The sequence below is a fragment of the Mandrillus leucophaeus genome, unplaced genomic scaffold, assembly GCF_000951045.1.
Source record: "Mandrillus leucophaeus isolate KB7577 unplaced genomic scaffold, Mleu.le_1.0 Scaffold30, whole genome shotgun sequence".
NCBI classification, from domain to species: domain Eukaryota; kingdom Metazoa; phylum Chordata; class Mammalia; order Primates; family Cercopithecidae; genus Mandrillus; species Mandrillus leucophaeus.
The window spans coordinates 1,555,357-1,571,525 of NW_012103143.1; the positions used below are offsets into that span (position 1 = coordinate 1,555,357).

The 16,169-nt window shown below is 59.6% G+C and overlaps 2 protein-coding genes across 6 annotated transcripts in view; one reads left to right on the forward strand and one right to left on the reverse strand.

Annotated features, from left to right (window-relative positions):
• Positions 1 to 8,523, forward strand: part of AIP (aryl hydrocarbon receptor interacting protein) — a 10,163-nt gene extending 1,640 nt beyond the window's left edge. The window contains exons 1-6 of one of the 5 annotated variants that reach the window (XM_011987015.1): positions 196 to 424; positions 4,147 to 4,326; positions 6,691 to 6,879; positions 7,455 to 7,631; positions 7,730 to 7,871; positions 8,206 to 8,523. In XM_011987015.1, coding sequence (XP_011842405.1) covers positions 326 to 424; positions 4,147 to 4,326; positions 6,691 to 6,879; positions 7,455 to 7,631; positions 7,730 to 7,871; positions 8,206 to 8,411 — 993 coding nt within the window. In that variant the 5' untranslated portion in view covers positions 196 to 325 and the 3' untranslated portion in view covers positions 8,412 to 8,523. Of the gene's footprint in view, positions 1 to 195; positions 425 to 682; positions 871 to 4,146; positions 4,327 to 6,690; positions 6,880 to 7,454; positions 7,632 to 7,729; positions 7,872 to 8,205 lie in introns of those variants that run through there. The other 4 variants (XM_011987017.1, XM_011987018.1, XM_011987016.1 and 1 more) reach the window with 4 other exon arrangements.
• Positions 8,524 to 9,160: 637 nt separating this feature from the next.
• Positions 9,161 to 16,169, reverse strand: part of PITPNM1 (phosphatidylinositol transfer protein, membrane-associated 1) — a 12,992-nt gene continuing 5,983 nt past the window's right edge. The window contains 15 exon segments of the mRNA XM_011987020.1: positions 9,161 to 9,694; positions 10,336 to 10,464; positions 10,810 to 10,993; positions 11,088 to 11,237; positions 11,322 to 11,470; positions 11,644 to 11,760; positions 12,238 to 12,348; positions 12,469 to 12,617; positions 12,830 to 12,994; positions 13,600 to 13,770; positions 14,652 to 14,857; positions 14,943 to 15,100; positions 15,338 to 15,445; positions 15,554 to 15,743; positions 16,021 to 16,169. The exon segment at positions 16,021 to 16,169 is cut by the window's right edge and continues 12 nt beyond it. Coding sequence (XP_011842410.1) covers positions 9,431 to 9,694; positions 10,336 to 10,464; positions 10,810 to 10,993; positions 11,088 to 11,237; positions 11,322 to 11,470; positions 11,644 to 11,760; positions 12,238 to 12,348; positions 12,469 to 12,617; positions 12,830 to 12,994; positions 13,600 to 13,770; positions 14,652 to 14,857; positions 14,943 to 15,100; positions 15,338 to 15,445; positions 15,554 to 15,743; positions 16,021 to 16,169 — 2,400 coding nt within the window. The 3' untranslated portion in view covers positions 9,161 to 9,430.

Genomic DNA, 16,169 nt, shown 5'->3' on the forward strand with positions numbered 1-16,169 from the left:
GGCCGCAGTCCCAATCAATTCAGTGACACAATTGTTAGGGACGTCCTCTTCCCGCCCGGGGGGCGGACCCCGGCCCCGCCTCCTGACAGGTTCGGGTCCCGCCCCGAGACAGTCCCAGGCTCCGCCCCCGAGCATACGCGCGTGCTCAGTCGCAGCGCAGAGAACCAATCACCAACCATTTCCACGCTCGGTCCCTTTTGGCTTCTGCCCTCAACCAAAATGGCGCCAGCTTGGAAGCTGCTGAGGTTCTAGGAGTTGCCGAAGCAAGTCCGGAAGCTACCGAGCGAGTCCGGAAGTTGCCGAAAGGGAGCAGCGGGGAAGGAGGATGGCGGATATCATCGCAAGACTCCGGGAGGACGGGATCCAAAAACGTGTGATACAGGAAGGCCGAGGAGAGCTCCCCCACTTTCAGGATGGGACCAAGGTTCGTGTCTACCCCTCCCCGCTCCCCCTCTGCGGCGTGGTGCGCATGCGAGGCGGGAGGAGGCCTTAGGCGAGAGGTTGCGCATGCCCAGAGAGCAGCGGCCAGTGACCCTACCGCTCACATGCAGAGCTCGACGCTGATTGGGCTGAATTTAAGTAGGGGTGAATTCGGACCTGTCTGCCCCGCCCCCTGGCTCGGCCTTGTGTCAGCATTGGTGGGGGAAGCCGTCAGTCATCACAAGCGGGTTGGGGTTGGGGATTGATCTCAGTGCTTGGGCAGACACCACGCTGGAGGAAACCGAGGGTGGGGAGTGGTCCTAGGGCATCTGGATTTCAAGGCTTATGATCCTTTGTAGATGGAAGGGCCTTCCGAAAACACTTAGACCAACTGCCACTCTAAACATCCCGAGGCCCTGAGATGTGCAAAGCCGGAGAAAGGGCCCAGAGGTCAGGTCTCCCAGACAGGGACCCTTTGGCAGTCTTCCTGCTGCACTAGTGGCTTGTTTGGGACAGATGAGGGCTGGGAAGTAAGGAACCTCCCACTTGTCTCCTTTTTACCAGGCCCCCATATCCAGCCCCTCTGCCCCCTTCTCCCACAACCTACAACTCCAGGCTTCCCTGCTTCTGCAGTTGCCTCCTCCCGGAGTGCTTTTCCAGTTGCTACTTGTCTGCAGAGTAGGGAACTTCCCAGGGGCAGCTCCTGTGCCCAGCAGAGCAGTCAGGCAGGACATGCACATTGAGCAAATGAGCACATGCCCCCTGGCCAGCCCTGTGCTGAATCAGGCAGCTAAGCATCCTAGCCCAGTGCAGCATAAGTGCTCTGAGAGCAGAGGGGAGCTGCATGGCTGGAGTGATCCGCTATATGAAAAGAGATCTTCTCTAAGAAGAGACAGGATGTGTGGTGCGGGTTCATGCCCCCATGTACTGGGTGTTGGTGGTGAAAGAAGGGGCTGGCAAGGAAGATCCTGGATGGAACAGACACCAGGAGAGATGTGAACAATGGCACCCCAAGATCAGGAACAGGTGGTGTTAAATAACCAATCCCCGCACTGATTGAATGCTCACTATTCAAGCATTGTGCTACATGCTTCACACGTTTATTTCCTACACTGTGAGATAGGTACTGTTGTTGATTCCGTTTTACTGATGCGGAAACTGACTTCAGAGATACAGCATGGTGCAGTTAAGAGCGTGGGCCAGTCTAACCATATCCTGTCGAGGGTTCAATCTTCAAACCTCTTTACTCTGCGCCCACCCCCAGTGTTATCTCTAAAAACTCTCCCTGCCCAGATTACTCCCAGATGCAGCTCTCCAGTCATTACTTGTCTCTTAAACCTGACATACAGCTCTCTACTCACCATCTCCACCTGGAAGCCTGGTGGGCAATTCACACTTAACCTGCTCCACCTGAGGCTTCTCCGTGTCAGTTAGGGGAACCAACAACCTTCTCATTGTTCAGGGCAAAAACCTTAGTGTCTCTGTGGTCCTCCCAGTCTCGCATCCCACATCACATCCTCAATATCCAGCCAGGATCTGAGTTCTCACCATTTCTGCCATCAGTGCTTGGGTCCAGGCCATCCTCATCTCCTGCCTGGGTTACTGCAGCGAACTCTAACTCTCCTCCTGCCTTTTTTGTCCCTCTGTGGTCTGTTCTCGTCCCAGCAGCAGAACCTATGCCAGATTCAATTCCTTTTCTGCTTGGAGCCACTCAGTGGCTTCCATCTCAGAGTAAAAAACAGAGGCCTCACCATAGCCTACAGGCCCTGTGAGGTCCACCCCTACTGACTTGGGCGAGCTCCCCTGCTGACCCCGTAGTGTACCCTGCCCCCTCCTTCACTCTGCTCCTCCACACTGGCCTTGCTGCTGTTGAACACATCATGCGTTTGAAAGGGGAAGTTCCCTTGTCCCCCTCGCAGGACGTGTGATGGGGAGTGGCTCGCTTCTTCAGTGCCCCGCTGCTCAGACCTCTGGGGAAGCATACAGATGGGCAGGCTGTGGGGCTCCGACCTCATGGCAGTGTCTCGGGGTGAATGTTTACAGCTCTGTGTGTTCTAGGGTGCTCTTTTAGTTTGTGTATAGGCGGCTTATGTTAACCAGCTCAATTAGATCCCCTTCCTTATCACAAGGACAGACGGCTTTCTGTAGCCTGGGGATTCTTGCCTTGATGTATCGGAGAATTAGATCACATGTGGGCTTGGAGAATGATTGCAAAGTGTTTTTCCGAGACAGAGTTTCACTCTTGTTGCCCAGGCTGGAGTGCAATGGCGCAATCTCGGCTCACTGCAACCTCTGCCTTCCAGGTTCAAGCAATTCTCCTGCCTCAGCCTCCCAAGTAGCTGAGATTACAGTTGCCCGACATCAGGCCCGGCTAAATTTTTTTAATGTTTTTAGTAGAGACAGGCTTTCACCATGTTGGCCAAGTTGGTTTCAAACACCTTTTCTTTTTTTTTTTCTTTTTGAGACAGAGTCTTGCTCTGTTGCCCAAGCTGGAGTGCAGTGGCATGATCTCAGTTCACTGCAACCTCCACCTTCCAGGTTCAGGTGATTCTAACGCCTCAGCCTCCCAAGTAGCTGGGATTACAGGCACCTGCCACCATGGTCAGCTAATTTTTGTATTTTTAGTAGAGACGGGTTTTTGCCAGGTTGACCAGGCTGGTCTCGAACTCCTGACCTCAGGTGATCCACCTGCCTTGGAGATGGTCTGCCCCTGGAGTTGGGCCAGTTGGTGGCCCCAGCTCTCCTCTGACTGCCCCAGCCGAACTCCGCCTCTTCCTGCCAGTTGATGACCTGCAGCGTGCAGGTGCCTGTCGGTGTGATCTGCTGCTGCTTGCTCCCCTGATGGCCTCTCAATGACCAGGTGCTCGTGTTGTCGTCTGCTGATGGGCTCCTCTAACATCTGACTGCCTGTGTCTGCCCGCTAGGGTCTTGGGTTTTTATAGGCACAGGATAGGGGTGTGGCAGGCCAGGGTGGTCTTGGGAAATGCAACATTTGGGCAGGAAATGCCTGTTCTGACCTAGGTCCGTGGGGGTGGAGCCCTACCCAGGGACCATGCCCTCCTCTACCCAGCACTTCCCTTCTCCCCTTCCATATTATTTAACAGGCCCACGCTCTTCCCTTCCCAGCACCTTTTTCAATATCACATTGTCACACTGCAAGGCTTTTTACACCTGCTGTTCTTTCGGCCTGGAAAGTTCCTATCCCAGGATCCACTTGGCTTGCTTTCTTCCTTACTCCCCCACCCGCAACTCTGTGTAATCCAGCCCTAACCCCCTTGCCCTACTGTTTCCCAAGCACGTGGCTTCACCTGCCATGACACATTGTTTTGTTTGACGCCCGTCGCCTCCCTCTACAAGCGCCCTGTGAGCTCCAGGGGGGCAGGGCCTTTTTTGTGTTTTGCTCACTGCCATGTTCTGGTGTCTAGCACAGAGCTTGGGCACATAGTAGGTGCTTAGTAAATATGTGTTGAGAGATGACTGGAGTCAGACTGCTTGGACTCTTGTTCCCACTCAGCCACCCACTAGCCGTGTGGCTTGGGCCTATTCCTCCCCTCCTTGTGACTTAGTTTTCTCACCAGCATGGGAGGATAAAACCAGGTGTAAGATCAGGTGGTGTCCCTGGGGAAGCCCCGTCCCTTGTGCCGTCTGCAGGCCGGGGACTGGACTTGTCCTTGGGGGTCAGGGTGAGGGTTTGTGCCCTTGCCTGACCTCGCATGTGGCCCACAGGCCACGTTCCACTACCGGACGCTGCACAGTGACAACGAGGGCACCGTGCTGGACGACAGCCGGGTGCGTGGCAAGCCCATGGAGCTCATCATTGGCAAGAAGTTCAAGCTGCCTGTGTGGGAGACCATCGTGTGCACCATGCGAGAAGGGGAGATTGCCCAGTTCCTCTGTGACATCAAGGTGTCTGTCCTGCACCTGTCTGTGGTGGCTGTCCAGCCAAGCCCTATTCCCTATCCCCAGGGCTCCTCTTCCCTCCACCCTCTGCTAGACTGCCACCCACTGTTTCTTTCTTGTTTTTGAGACGGAGTCTCGATCTGTCGCCCAGGCCAGAGTGCAGTGGTACGCTCTCAGCACACTGCACCCTCCGCCTCCTGGGTTCAAGCAATTCTCCTGTCTCAGCCTCCCAAGTAGCTGGGATTACAAACACCCACCATGACGCCTAGCTAATTTTTGTATTTTTAGTAGATACGGGGTTTCACCATGTTGGCCAGGCTGGTCTTGAACTGACCTCAGGTGATCCACCCGCCTTGGCCTCCCAAAGTGCTGGGATTACAGGCGTGAGCCACCATGCCTGGCCCACCCACTCTTTCCAGACCACCAGCCTGCTGATGGCGTCCTGGCCTCCATTCCGCCTTCCCCTATTAGCCAGACTGAGGCCAGGGGACTCATTCTCAAATGCAGACGACCTGTACATCCCTTTGTTTCAAACCTCTATGGCTCCTGGTCACTGTCAGGATAGAGCACAGTAAGTCCTCACTTTATGTCACCGATACGTTCTTGGAAACTGTGACTAAGAGAAAAAACATACACCAGGTGCTCAGCCACCATCATTTCTCTCAGCATAATTTTGTTAAAACATTGATGAGAAGAAAAATTGGTTTCGTTATGTATTGTTTCGCCTACAGTTTCCGAGAACCTACTTAGGACATTGAGGACTTAAACTGTATAAACTATAGCTGCTTACATAGCTTTTTGGGGCTGGCCCCTGCGGTCTCACCCTCTTACTCAGCCTCCCTGCTTTTCCTTTCCATTCCCCTTCTTAGCCGAGATCTTCCCTCTTCCTTCAAAGCTTATTCCTGGGTCACCACCTCTAGGAAGCCCTCCTTGACTGCTAGTGGTTGGCTCAACTCCCACCTTTGGGTCCTCCAACCCTCATGCCCTGCATGGCCAGGATTTGCTCTTCTGCCTTGTCCTAGGCTATTGCAGAGCAGGGATCTGGCCTGTTTACTTCTAGCTTTGGGATGCCCAGTGTGAGCCAGTCCAGAGCCAAGACTCAGGAAATACCCACTGATGGCAACCCGGCAGTTAGCTCCTGTCCAGACAATAGGGCAGTGGGAGGAGTGGGGAGGAGTGGGGAGGACCTGGGTGGGAGGAATCTGGTTCTCACCAGCCGAGCAGCTTTGCCAAGCAAGAGATTAGAGGCTAGGTCCCCTATGCCTGTCTCCCTGCGGGTTTTTTTTTTTTCCCTTTGGACGAAGTCTCACTCTGTTGCCCAGGCTGGAGTGCAGTGGTGCAATCTCGGCTCACTGCAACCACCATCTCCCGGGTTCAAGTGATTCTCTGCCTTAGCTTCCCAAGTAGCTGGGATTACAGGCGCCCACCATCATGCCTGGCTAATTTTTTTTTTTTCTTTTTTTTTTGAGACGGAGTCTTGTAGAGTCTCGCTCTGTCGCCCAGGCTGGAGTGCAGTGGCCGGATCTCAGCTCACTGCAAGCTCCGCCTCCCGGGTTCCCGCCATTCTCCTGCCTCAGCCTCCGGAGTAGCCGGGACTACAGGCGCCCGCCACCTCGCCCGGCTAGTTTTTTGTATTTTTTAGTAGAGACGGGGTTTCACCGTGTTAGCCAGGATGGTCTTGATCTCCTGACCTCGTCATCCGCCCATCTCAGCCTCCCAAAGTGCTGGGATTACAGGCTTGAGCCACCGCACCCGGCCATGCCTGGCTAATTTTTGTATTTTAGTAGAGATGGGGTTTCACCATGTTGGTCAGGGTGGTCTTGAACTCCTGACCTCAGGTGATCTGCCCACCTTGGTCTCCCAAAGTGCTAGGATTATAGGTGTGAGCCACCACGTCTGGCCTCCCTGAGGGTTTTGAAGTGGCTGCCTTGGGCCCGGCTCTGAGGTAGGCCCTCAGTGAGGCAGGAGAAGGAGGAGCTGCTGGGAACAGAATGTGGGGGCCCTAGCACTTTGCATAGTCCAGCTTGTGGGCTTTATCCTCGGGAGGGAGAGGAGGTTAGAATTCTACTGGGCAGACAGGGGTTGATGGCAGGCATGTGTCTGTGGTGGGGTTGAGGATGGGGGTAGGCACTCTGTTTGGTGGCCAGAGAACGTGGCAGAAGCTGGGGCTTCCTTGGGAAAGAGGGCTGAGTGACTGGAGGAGTCCTGAGTTAAAAGCCTCCTGCGCTTTAACGGAGTAGGGGCCCCCTTGTTGTCCTCTGGGCCTTGGTGTTTGTTCTCAGATGGTGGTGGGGAAGGGGCTGGGTCTTGTGGATGCAGTGATCCGCCAGCCCACAGTGACAGAGCCCCAGCGTCCTTGCCTTCCTGCAGCACGTGGTCCTGTACCCGCTGGTGGCCAAGAGTCTCCGCAACATCGCGGCGGGCAAGGACCCCCTGGAGGGCCAGCGGCACTGCTGCGGTGTTGCCCAGATGCATGAACACAGCTCCCTGGGCCACGCTGACCTGGACGCCCTGCAGCAGAACCCCCAGCCCCTCGTCTTCCACATGGAAATGCTGAAGGTAAGGGGCCGCTGAGCCTGGTCCCACCGCCCAGCCTCAGGGCGGTGCAGGCCTGTCCGCCCAGGGGTGATGGGATCCGTGGGTGGACTGCTGGGGGAGTGGACAGGGACAAGAAAACCTGTGCAGGACCCTTGGCAGTCCTCTGGGTCTCCTTTTCTCCTCCTTCATGTCTCAAATGTCACCTCCTCCAGGAAGCTGGCCCTGCCCACCCAGCCTCCTCGTTCTCTATCTTGGAGGAGCTCATTTCCTTTGTAGCCTCTGCCACGCCTTGAAGTCCCTGGGAATTCATGTATTTCCTTGTCCATTTAGGAAATCTGCCATGGAGCATGATCTCTGCGAGGGAGGGCAGGGCTTTTCACCGTCTCGTTCACTGTTCTGTTCTTAGCACTTGGCACAGTGCTGGGCACACAGGAGATGTGACATCGATGTTTATTGAATGCTTTTTGAGTGACAAGCAGCTCTGCTGCTGGTGTGTGATGTCTGGGGGCCCAGCCAGCCCAGATGGGGGTCAGATGTGTTGCTGAAGCAGCTGTGGTGTCCCCGGGCCCCGCTGTGGTATGCCCTGTGCCCTGCAGGTGGAGAGCCCTGGCACATACCAGCAGGACCCATGGGCCATGACGGATGAAGAGAAGGCAAAGGCAGTGCCGCTTATCCACCAGGAGGGCAACCGGTTGTACCGCGAGGGGCATGTGAAGGAGGCTGCTGCCAAGTACTACGATGCCATTGCCTGCCTCAAGAACCTGCAGATGAAGGTGCTGCCCGGAGGCTGAGGGGGAGGATGGAGGAGGGGTGTGAAGCCAGGGCGCCCAGGTCTACAGCTTCTCCCTGCTCCCTGCCCCTGTGCTCCCAGGAACAGCCTGGGTCCCCTGAATGGATCCAGCTGGACCAGCAGATCACGCCACTGCTGCTCAACTACTGCCAGTGCAAGCTGGTGGCTGAGGAGTACTACGAGGTGCTGGACCACTGCTCTTCCATCCTCAACAAGTACGACGGTGAGCACTGGGCACTGGGCTGCTGGGGGCTGCGAGTGGTCAGAGTGTGGCCTTTCTCCTGTCTCTGCTGGGGCTCAAGACCTAGTCTTTCATACCCTCCATTCTGAGCTCCCACGGGGGCCTGACTAAATGCCCCTACTCGGCAGGGCCGTCGGTCCCCTTGTGCCAATGAAGCATGAATGGTGTATTGGGGGTGGGGCAGGGTGGCATCCTCAGGTCAGGGAGGGCTCTCTCCCCTGTGGGCCCATGGTGCCAGGAGACATGAGGGCAGGCAGCTGGCCAGGATCCCCCCTCATGCCCTTGCATGCCCACTGCCCACTGGCATCCCCTGCAGACAACGTCAAGGCCTACTTCAAGCGGGGCAAGGCCCACGCGGCCGTGTGGAATGCCCAGGAGGCCCAGGCTGACTTTGCCAAAGTGCTGGAGCTGGACCCAGCCCTGGCACCCGTTGTGAGCCGAGAGCTGCGGGCCCTGGAGGCACGGATCCGGCAGAAGGACGAAGAGGACAAAGCCCGGTTCCGGGGGATCTTTTCCCATTGACAGGAGCACTCGGCCCTGCCTTATACCTGCCAAGCCCACCGCTGCAGCTGCCAGCCCTCCTGCCCCTGCTACGTCATGCTTCTGTGTATATAAAGGCCTTTATTTATCTCTCTCCGAGTCTGCCGAGCTGGTCCACTGGGAGAGCCGGGTCATCACCTGGCATTTCCTGGTACTTGGGTGGCTGTTGGGAGGCAAAGAATCAGGGTTCAAATGCTAGCCCCTCCACCTGCCATCTCTGAGGCTTCAGTGTCCCTGTTAGAGAAATTACGATGAGATCTTTCACCAAGGAAGTGTCTCTCGTTGGCCAGGGTTAGGGCGCTCCAGGAGCCCCCAGTCTTAAGGGGGAGATGCAGTGGGTACAAGCCAGGTAGCTGGGTGCCTGAGGAAGGTGGTCTCCTGGTGCTGCCCTCCCCCTCCAGCCTCGGATCCCAGGGTCTCCTGGCCTTGGTGTCTGGGGACAGGGTTTCCATGAGAAGCTACACTGGGGCTGAAGTGAGCTGGGGTGGGCTGGGGTGGGCTGACTGTCCAGAAAGAGGCGACGGCCGAGCACTTCGTGAGATCTTTTGAGGCTCAGGCCCCCATCCCAACCTGCCTGTGACCTGGATGGCCCTGGGTGCGTGTTGGCCTCTCTGTGCACATCAGTGTCCCCTGTTGAACTGGAAACTGGGCTGGCTGCCCTGTGATGCCAGGCACGGGGTGAGTGGGTGGGAACTGGGCTGGCCGCCCTGTGATGCCAGGCACGGGGCGAGTGGGTTGGGTGCAGGTGGCGTTTATTTTCATGGATTTATACACACTGGAAAAGCCTCTGCGCCCACGCCCACGCCCTCCTCCCTCCCTCTGGCGCTGGGTCCCCTCATATGAAAGGGAAGTAACACCGAGGGGCACACGGAGATGTAGGGTGTGGGGCTGGGGGGGTCAGCGCTGGGGCCCCAAGTCTGGGTCCCCAGCCTCCCACATGCAGCCCCTCTGGCCCCTCGGCTGTGTCAATAAATAACCCAGGTCCAGGCGTGGCGTGGGCCTCACTCCTCGCTGTCCAGCTTCAGGCTGATGCTCCGCGCCTTGCCCCGTGCCAGGGTGGTGGGTGGTGTTCCTGGGCCCTCACGATCCACCTGGCTTGGACCTCTGGAGCGAAGCAGTTGGCTCTGTTTGCGCAGGAAGTCCACAGGGGCAGCCACACCATAGCTGCTTTTGCCCAAGGCAGCCCTTGGGGGTCCCGAGGAGGCATGCGAGTGCGAGCCCGCTTCCAGCTGGCCCAGATGGGCCACGTAGCCATCTGACAGGAACTGTGGGCAGAGGTGGGCAGCGATGAGGGGGTGCTGGCCAAGGGCCCACATGCTGCCCTCCACAGGCACCTGAGGCAGGCTGGGGGACTGGTGGCAGGCTTGGCACAGCCTAAGCTGAAGCCTTCTCAATAGATAGGACCCCAGGCTGGGAGCCAGGGCACCTCAGCTGTGCTCCTAGCTCTGCCCTTCTCTGGGCCTCAGTCTCCTCATCTGGAAAATGAGGTCTTAGAGGAAACATAACAGCAGCCAATGTTTAGCCAGCGCTTGCTTTGTGCCCAGCCCTGTGCCTGCTGATGTGCAGTAAATGATGTGATCTTCATAAGCCAGCACGGGCAGTGCCATGATCATTTACATTTACAGACGGGAAACCGAGGCTCAGAAATGTCAGAGCGGAAACCCACGGCTGAGTGGAACCAGCGCCCAGGGTCTTGAGCACATTCCAGTGTGGGTCGTCCCCTCTGGCTTGCCTGGCAGCTGGCAGCTCAAGCTGCTCATGGCCCTTGTCCTCAGAGGATCCCAGGTTCCCTGGAGGCCGGTTAGGCCGCCTCACAGCTTCCCCAGAGTCGGTGGTCCCTAAGGCCTGGGACTCAGGCCCCTGCTCCCTGGTGGGGTCCTGTTCCTGGCCTTCACTTGGCCCTCACCTGGCACTGCGCCTGTAGCTTCCGTACGGCACGGCCCACGATGTAGGTCTGGCTTGGGGACAGGCCCAGCGCTGCGTATACAGCCACATCTTTGGGAGACCCATAACCGGCCACGATGTTCAGTTCTACCTGTGGCGGGAGATGCCAATCAGTCGCCCCCCGGGCGGAGCCGTGCAGCTGGGGGTGGGGTCTGTTGGACTTCCCCAGTTTGTTCCCCGGGTGGGTCCAGGCAGACTGAGGTGAGGACAGGTTCTAGTCCCACCGGGACGGGGCGGGACCAGCTGCATTTCCCTAGTTGCCCCTAAGTACACGGGGCCTCTCAAACTGGGGGGGGCATGACCATAGGGGCCACTGCAGTCAGGCAGGGCCCGGGCCGATCGGGTTGGGAACAGATGGGCCTCCGCTGATCCGGGGGTGGAGGGTCAGGGGAAGCAGGGGCCGGGTCAGGACCCGGAGCCTCCGCAGCCGCCGCACCTCCTGCACCAGGCTCTGCAGAAACACTGCCTTCTGGCGAAGCGGGTCGTGGGTGAGGCCATCGCAGAAGGAGACGACGCCATGGGGGAAGTTGTGCTGCGACAGCCAGGCCACCACGCGGTGCTTCTGCATATCCGGCCGGCCTGTGACATACACGATCAGGTAGCCGGAGTCCTGCCAGTGCCTGTGGGGCGGGGGCAGCGGTCAGCTCCGCTGGCCAGGGGTGGGGTGCGGGTCACCACGGTGAGATGAGTGGTGGTGGCGGTGGCGGCTCCTACCTGACCACATCCACGGCGCCAGCGCGCACCTTGGGGTCGCTGCCCATGATGGAGACGCTGGCGGTGAAGGAGCCGTCGATGCTGAAGACTACGGCCTCCGTGCCGCGGGCCACCACAGTCAGGCAGCATTCGGCGTAGGTGTGGTCGCCCCTGCGGCCCATGGGGCGGGGCGTGAGTGGCGCGGGGCGAGGCCTGGCGGAGCCCTCCCGCAGAGGCCCGGCCAGCTGCGCTCACCTGACCACCATGCGCACGGGGTAGACCCCGATGCCCAGGGCGCGCTCTGGGGGAACTGCGAAGGTGAGGCGGCCCGAGCTGTTGGTGACCTCGGTGCCAAAGTGGATCCACTTGCCCGACAGCGGCTGCGTCATGATGTAGACATCCACCTGGAGGGGAGAAGGGGCGGGAGGTCCATGGGGGCCCTGCGTGGAGGAGGGCAGAGGCTGGGCTGTCGTCGGGGATGGGTGGGTCTAGGGGCACAACCACCAGGGATCAGGAGCTGTTCCGAGGACAGGAGTTGGGGCCGTGGGACCAGGCGACAGGGCTTCTGGGTCCTGACCTTCTCTCCGGTGAGCGTGACGACGTCCAGGGGCCCATACATGAAGCGCCCGCTCAGCACCTGGGGGCGGCCCTCGCACACTACCGTGTCGCTCGCCCGGTGGTTGGAAGTGACGTTCTGGAGGGAGGAGAGGGCGTGAGTCCGCGGCCAGGAAAGGATGGGGATGCTTGGGGAGAGGAAGCGGGTGAGGACCTACACGCAAACACCGGGGTCGGGGCCGGGAGGCGGCAGGGCTTTGAGGGAAAAGGCCAAGTCCAGGGGGCGCACTTTTGTGGACCCCGGCCTGAGAGCCTGGGTGTGGGCCGCGGCTCCAGGGGTAGCGCTGTGACAGGACGGGATGCAGTGGATGAGGCAGGTGCCGACCAGCGCAGATCCAGACCCTAGACCCGAACTAGCCTCAGAGCGGGGGAGGGGGCGGGGAGACCAGCTATTCGCAGGGGCCGGGCTGGGGCAATGAGGTGGGGCCAGGACCCCAGGGGAGGGGTAGGACTGGGAGAGAGTTGGGTCGGCTAGGGCCCCAGGAGGCGGCGTGCTGGGGGGAGGGACAGGGCCTCTCTGGTGAGGGGGCGTGGGGGCAAGGGGCAGGGCACCTACCCGGATCTTGACCTGCGTGCGTTTTCGCTGCCACTTCTCCCTGGGGAAGGCCGGGCTGTAGATGGACGGCTCCTCGCATTCCGCCAGCTGTGGCCGCTCCTTCTCGATCACCTGCGCGGGACAGGGGGCGAGGCCTCTCTCTCTTAGGGGCGGGAGAGCTGCCCCTCCCCCGCCCCACAGCAGCCCATCCCAGTCCCATTCTCATCTCCCATTCCAAATTCCCAGGCCCACCTGGCGCAGGATGAACGCCACCACGTCGGCGGACTCCCAGTAGCTGGCGTGGAAGAGGTGGGGCAGCGTGACGGTGGGAAAGGCGGTGAGCGCCTCGGGGCAGTACAGCGAGTAGTCGATCCGCTTGGTCCCCCACCAGCGCTCCAGGACTGCACGGCCATGGCAGCGAGTCAGGATGGCCTCCTGCCCCACACCCATCTGCCTGGGCGCTGGGTGCTCTTCCCTCCCTCCTTTCCACCCAGCCTGCTCTTTGCCCAGTTCAGGCTGGGTGCTGGGGGAAAGGGTTTCTCAGCTGGGCTTTGGAGGTGGAATACAGGCCTCCCCCACCCCCAGGCTGGACTGCCTAGGCTGGCTGACTTACTCTTAACCACCTCACTGGTGGTGCTGGGGGCGGCTGGCTGGGCTGGGGGCTCAGTGGCCAACTCACTGCCCTTCCAGAAGGCACCGCTAGTAGAAGTGGGTGTCGAGGGCACCAACATCTCCAGTTCCTCCAGAAAGAGACTGGAGTGCGTCTGCAGAGTGTCGGCTGGGGGAGGGAGGGCAAGCTCAGCAGGGGCCGGCCCGGTGGCTCTCCCATCTTCTCACCCAGGGCTTCCCGCACCTCTGCCATCTTCCCTGCGGCCCCTCTGGTCAGGTCCTGGCTGAGGCTGCACTGTGGCATTCTCTCCTCTCAGCTAGCCCAGTGGCCAGCTGCACTTCTGCCAGAATGCCTCTTGCCACTGCCCCAAACACTGCATACCTGTGCCCAGCGCAGGCCTGCTTGACCTATACATACCCGGGCACACCCCCCAATACATGCCTGCAGCACACCCCCCAATACATGCCTGCAGCACACCCACCACAGATGCAGCAGTGCACACACGCTGGCTGCTCGTACGGCAGTGCACCAGAATCATGCTGCCAGGGTGCACCCTCTCTAGCTTGGCTAACCTCCCCCACCCAACTTCTGGGCCCAGGAGGTCAGAGGGTCCTGGGGATCCAGACCATCCCAGGGGGAAGGAGCTCCTGGTCCTGGGAGTGGTGGCCTGAGAGGTTTCCCATTGTGTGGGAGCCTCCTCATGCCTTCGGCTACCTCCTCCCTTCCTGTGGGTGCCCTCCCCCTTCTCCCCTTTATCTTGTCTGGGGGCGTACCCAGCAGCAGGGATGAGCCGTCTCCCAGGGGGAACTTCTGGTAGCGGGGCACAGTCAGTGGGGCGATGGCCTGGAACTTTGGGGCCAGCAGGGGCTCCAGGCGTGAGGCGCAGGGGTCAGCCGCATGGAAGAGGTTATAGATCTGCTCACAGGCTGGGCGCATCTGGGCCACTGGGTACCCAGAAGATAGAGAAAGATTGTGGGGTGGGAGTGTCAGCTGGGCACTCTGGGAAGTAGGGGGTGTGGGAGCAGCACCCTGATGTCTCGTGTGACCCTGAGCCAGCACTTCCCAAACTGCACTCCCTGGGAAGTCAGTAGGGCCCTGCTTAAAGTGAGACAGGAGCCGGGCGCCTTGGCTCATGCCTGAATCCTAGTACTGTGGGAGGCAGAAGCCGATGGATCACTTGAGGTCAGGAGTTCGAGACCAGCCTGGCCAACATGGTGAAACCCCCATCTCCACTAAAAATACAAAAATTAGCTGGGCTCAGTGGCTCACGCCTGGAATCCCAGCACTGTGGGAGGCAGAGGTGGGTGATTACCTGAGGTCAGGAGTTTGAGACCAGCCTGGCCAACATGGCAAAATCCCATCTCTACTAAAAAAAAATACAAAGATTAGTTGGGCATGGTGGCGGGTGCCTGTAATCCCAGCTGCTTGGGATGCTGAGGCAGGAGAATCACTTGAACCCGGGAGGTTGCAGCGAGCAAGATCAGGCCACTGGCACTCCAGCCTGGGTGACAGAGCGAGACTCCATCTCAAAAAAAAAAAAATGCTGAGAAGAGGGCAGAGGCTTCGATTTGCTGCCATGGTGCCCGCTGGACCCCTTCTAGTGCAGAACATCCCACAGGTGTGAAGCCCCTCCCAGTGGCTTTGGGAGACTCACCCTTGGCGAGTCCCTTCTTTCTGGGCCCCAGGTTCCCCTTCTGTAGCCAGGCCTTTGAATGACTACAGTGGGGAAGTTGCCCGTGCCTCGGGCGAGAGGGAAGGCCAGAGGAGGTGGGGAAAGAAGGGGCAGACAGAGACTAGAGGTGCCCCCACAGCCCCTAGGACTCACCCTCCAGGGCGGGCATCACGGTTTTGCGCAGAGCCAGCACCAGGCCCAGTGGGGAGCCGAAGAGGAAGAAGCCAGAAATCTTGAAGTCAAGGCGGGCAGTGCTGCTGGGGCCGTCAGGCGCCTCGGAACTGGCAGCGGGTGGGCAGGAGGCTGTGCTTGCCCGCCGGGGCTCCCCGGTGGAGGTGGTTGCAGGGGCTGCCTGAAGGCTGTGGGGGAGGAGGGATGCTCAGTGTTGCTGCCTCTGTAGTCCATCATGCACCCAGGGTAGGGGTGATGGGGCAGGGACGTCACCTGTTCTGAGAGCCCTCGGGCTCAGGACTGGCCATGTCACTGGGGATGCGCTGGGCAGGCAAGGCTGAGGGTTCTGGGCTGGCCCGACCCAGGCCTTCCACACCATCTGCCAGGGGGTCCCGCACTGGGCCAACCTCCGGAGAGAGCAGCTCATTGTTCTGGATGGAGCAGGGGACAGAAACATCTTCAGTCCTGGGGACCATTCAAATTCCACTTACTTAGAAGTGAGGAGTGAGGCTTGGGGGTTGGGCAGAGCAGAATTAGAGAGAAGACATGAACTGGCGGGGCAGCAGGGGGCCTGCCTGCTGGCAGAGGGGTCGCATTCCAGGGGGCAGAGACCTAGAGACGGAGAGGGCCTTCCCGCTCCTGAGGCGGCTGGGTTTGGCTATACTGACCATGCTCCCACGGCGGCTGCTGCCTCGACTCCCGGTGCCTGCGTTAGCACTGTGGCAGAGTGCATCAAAGCCCAGGATGCCACCAACACCGTCTCCAATCAGCACGACCTGTGTGGGAGCAGGGGCACCATCAGGAGAGGCCTTGTCCTCACCCAGGCCAGGCCACAATGGGGGCTGCAGTGGAGGGCAGCAGATGGACTGTCCCTAACCGCTGACCTGCCCACAGAAGCCAGCGCCCTCAGGTGAGCGCAGGAAGGCTGAGTAGGCCTGGTTGGTGCGGGCAATGACAGTGGCCACGGCGCCCTGGTAGCGGGAAGATGAGGTGGCCAGCAGTGGCAGGGCAGCCAGTGGAATGTGGTCTTGGGAGCGAGACAGGCTGTCACCATCGTGGCTGTAGGGGCTCAGGCTGCAGGAGGAGGAAATGTGGTGGGTGGGTGAAGGGCTTCCAGACCCACTCCTGCCATCCAAGTCCCCTGGGCCTGCTGGCAAGCCCTGGCTCTGTGGGTCCTTTGTGGGGAGTGTTAGCCCCAAGAGGCAACTGAAATGGAGCTATTCTCCAGAACTGGTCCAGCCATGCCAGTGACTGACCCAGGTGTCTGGCTTCCTGACCCCTTTCCCCCTCCCCCTGCCCCAAGGCCTCCCTGATCCTAGGAGTTCCCTGCCCTTCCACCCGTGGCTAGTACTTGGAGACAAGGGCGTAGGCGGCGGCACAGATGGGTGGACAGGGCACCAGTCGCAGCGCCACATGGCCCAAGGCCTCAGGGAAGTGGATGCGGGTGACGGCCTCGAAGGCAGAGCTCAGTGTCTGCACATCTGCCTGCTTGGAGTTGGC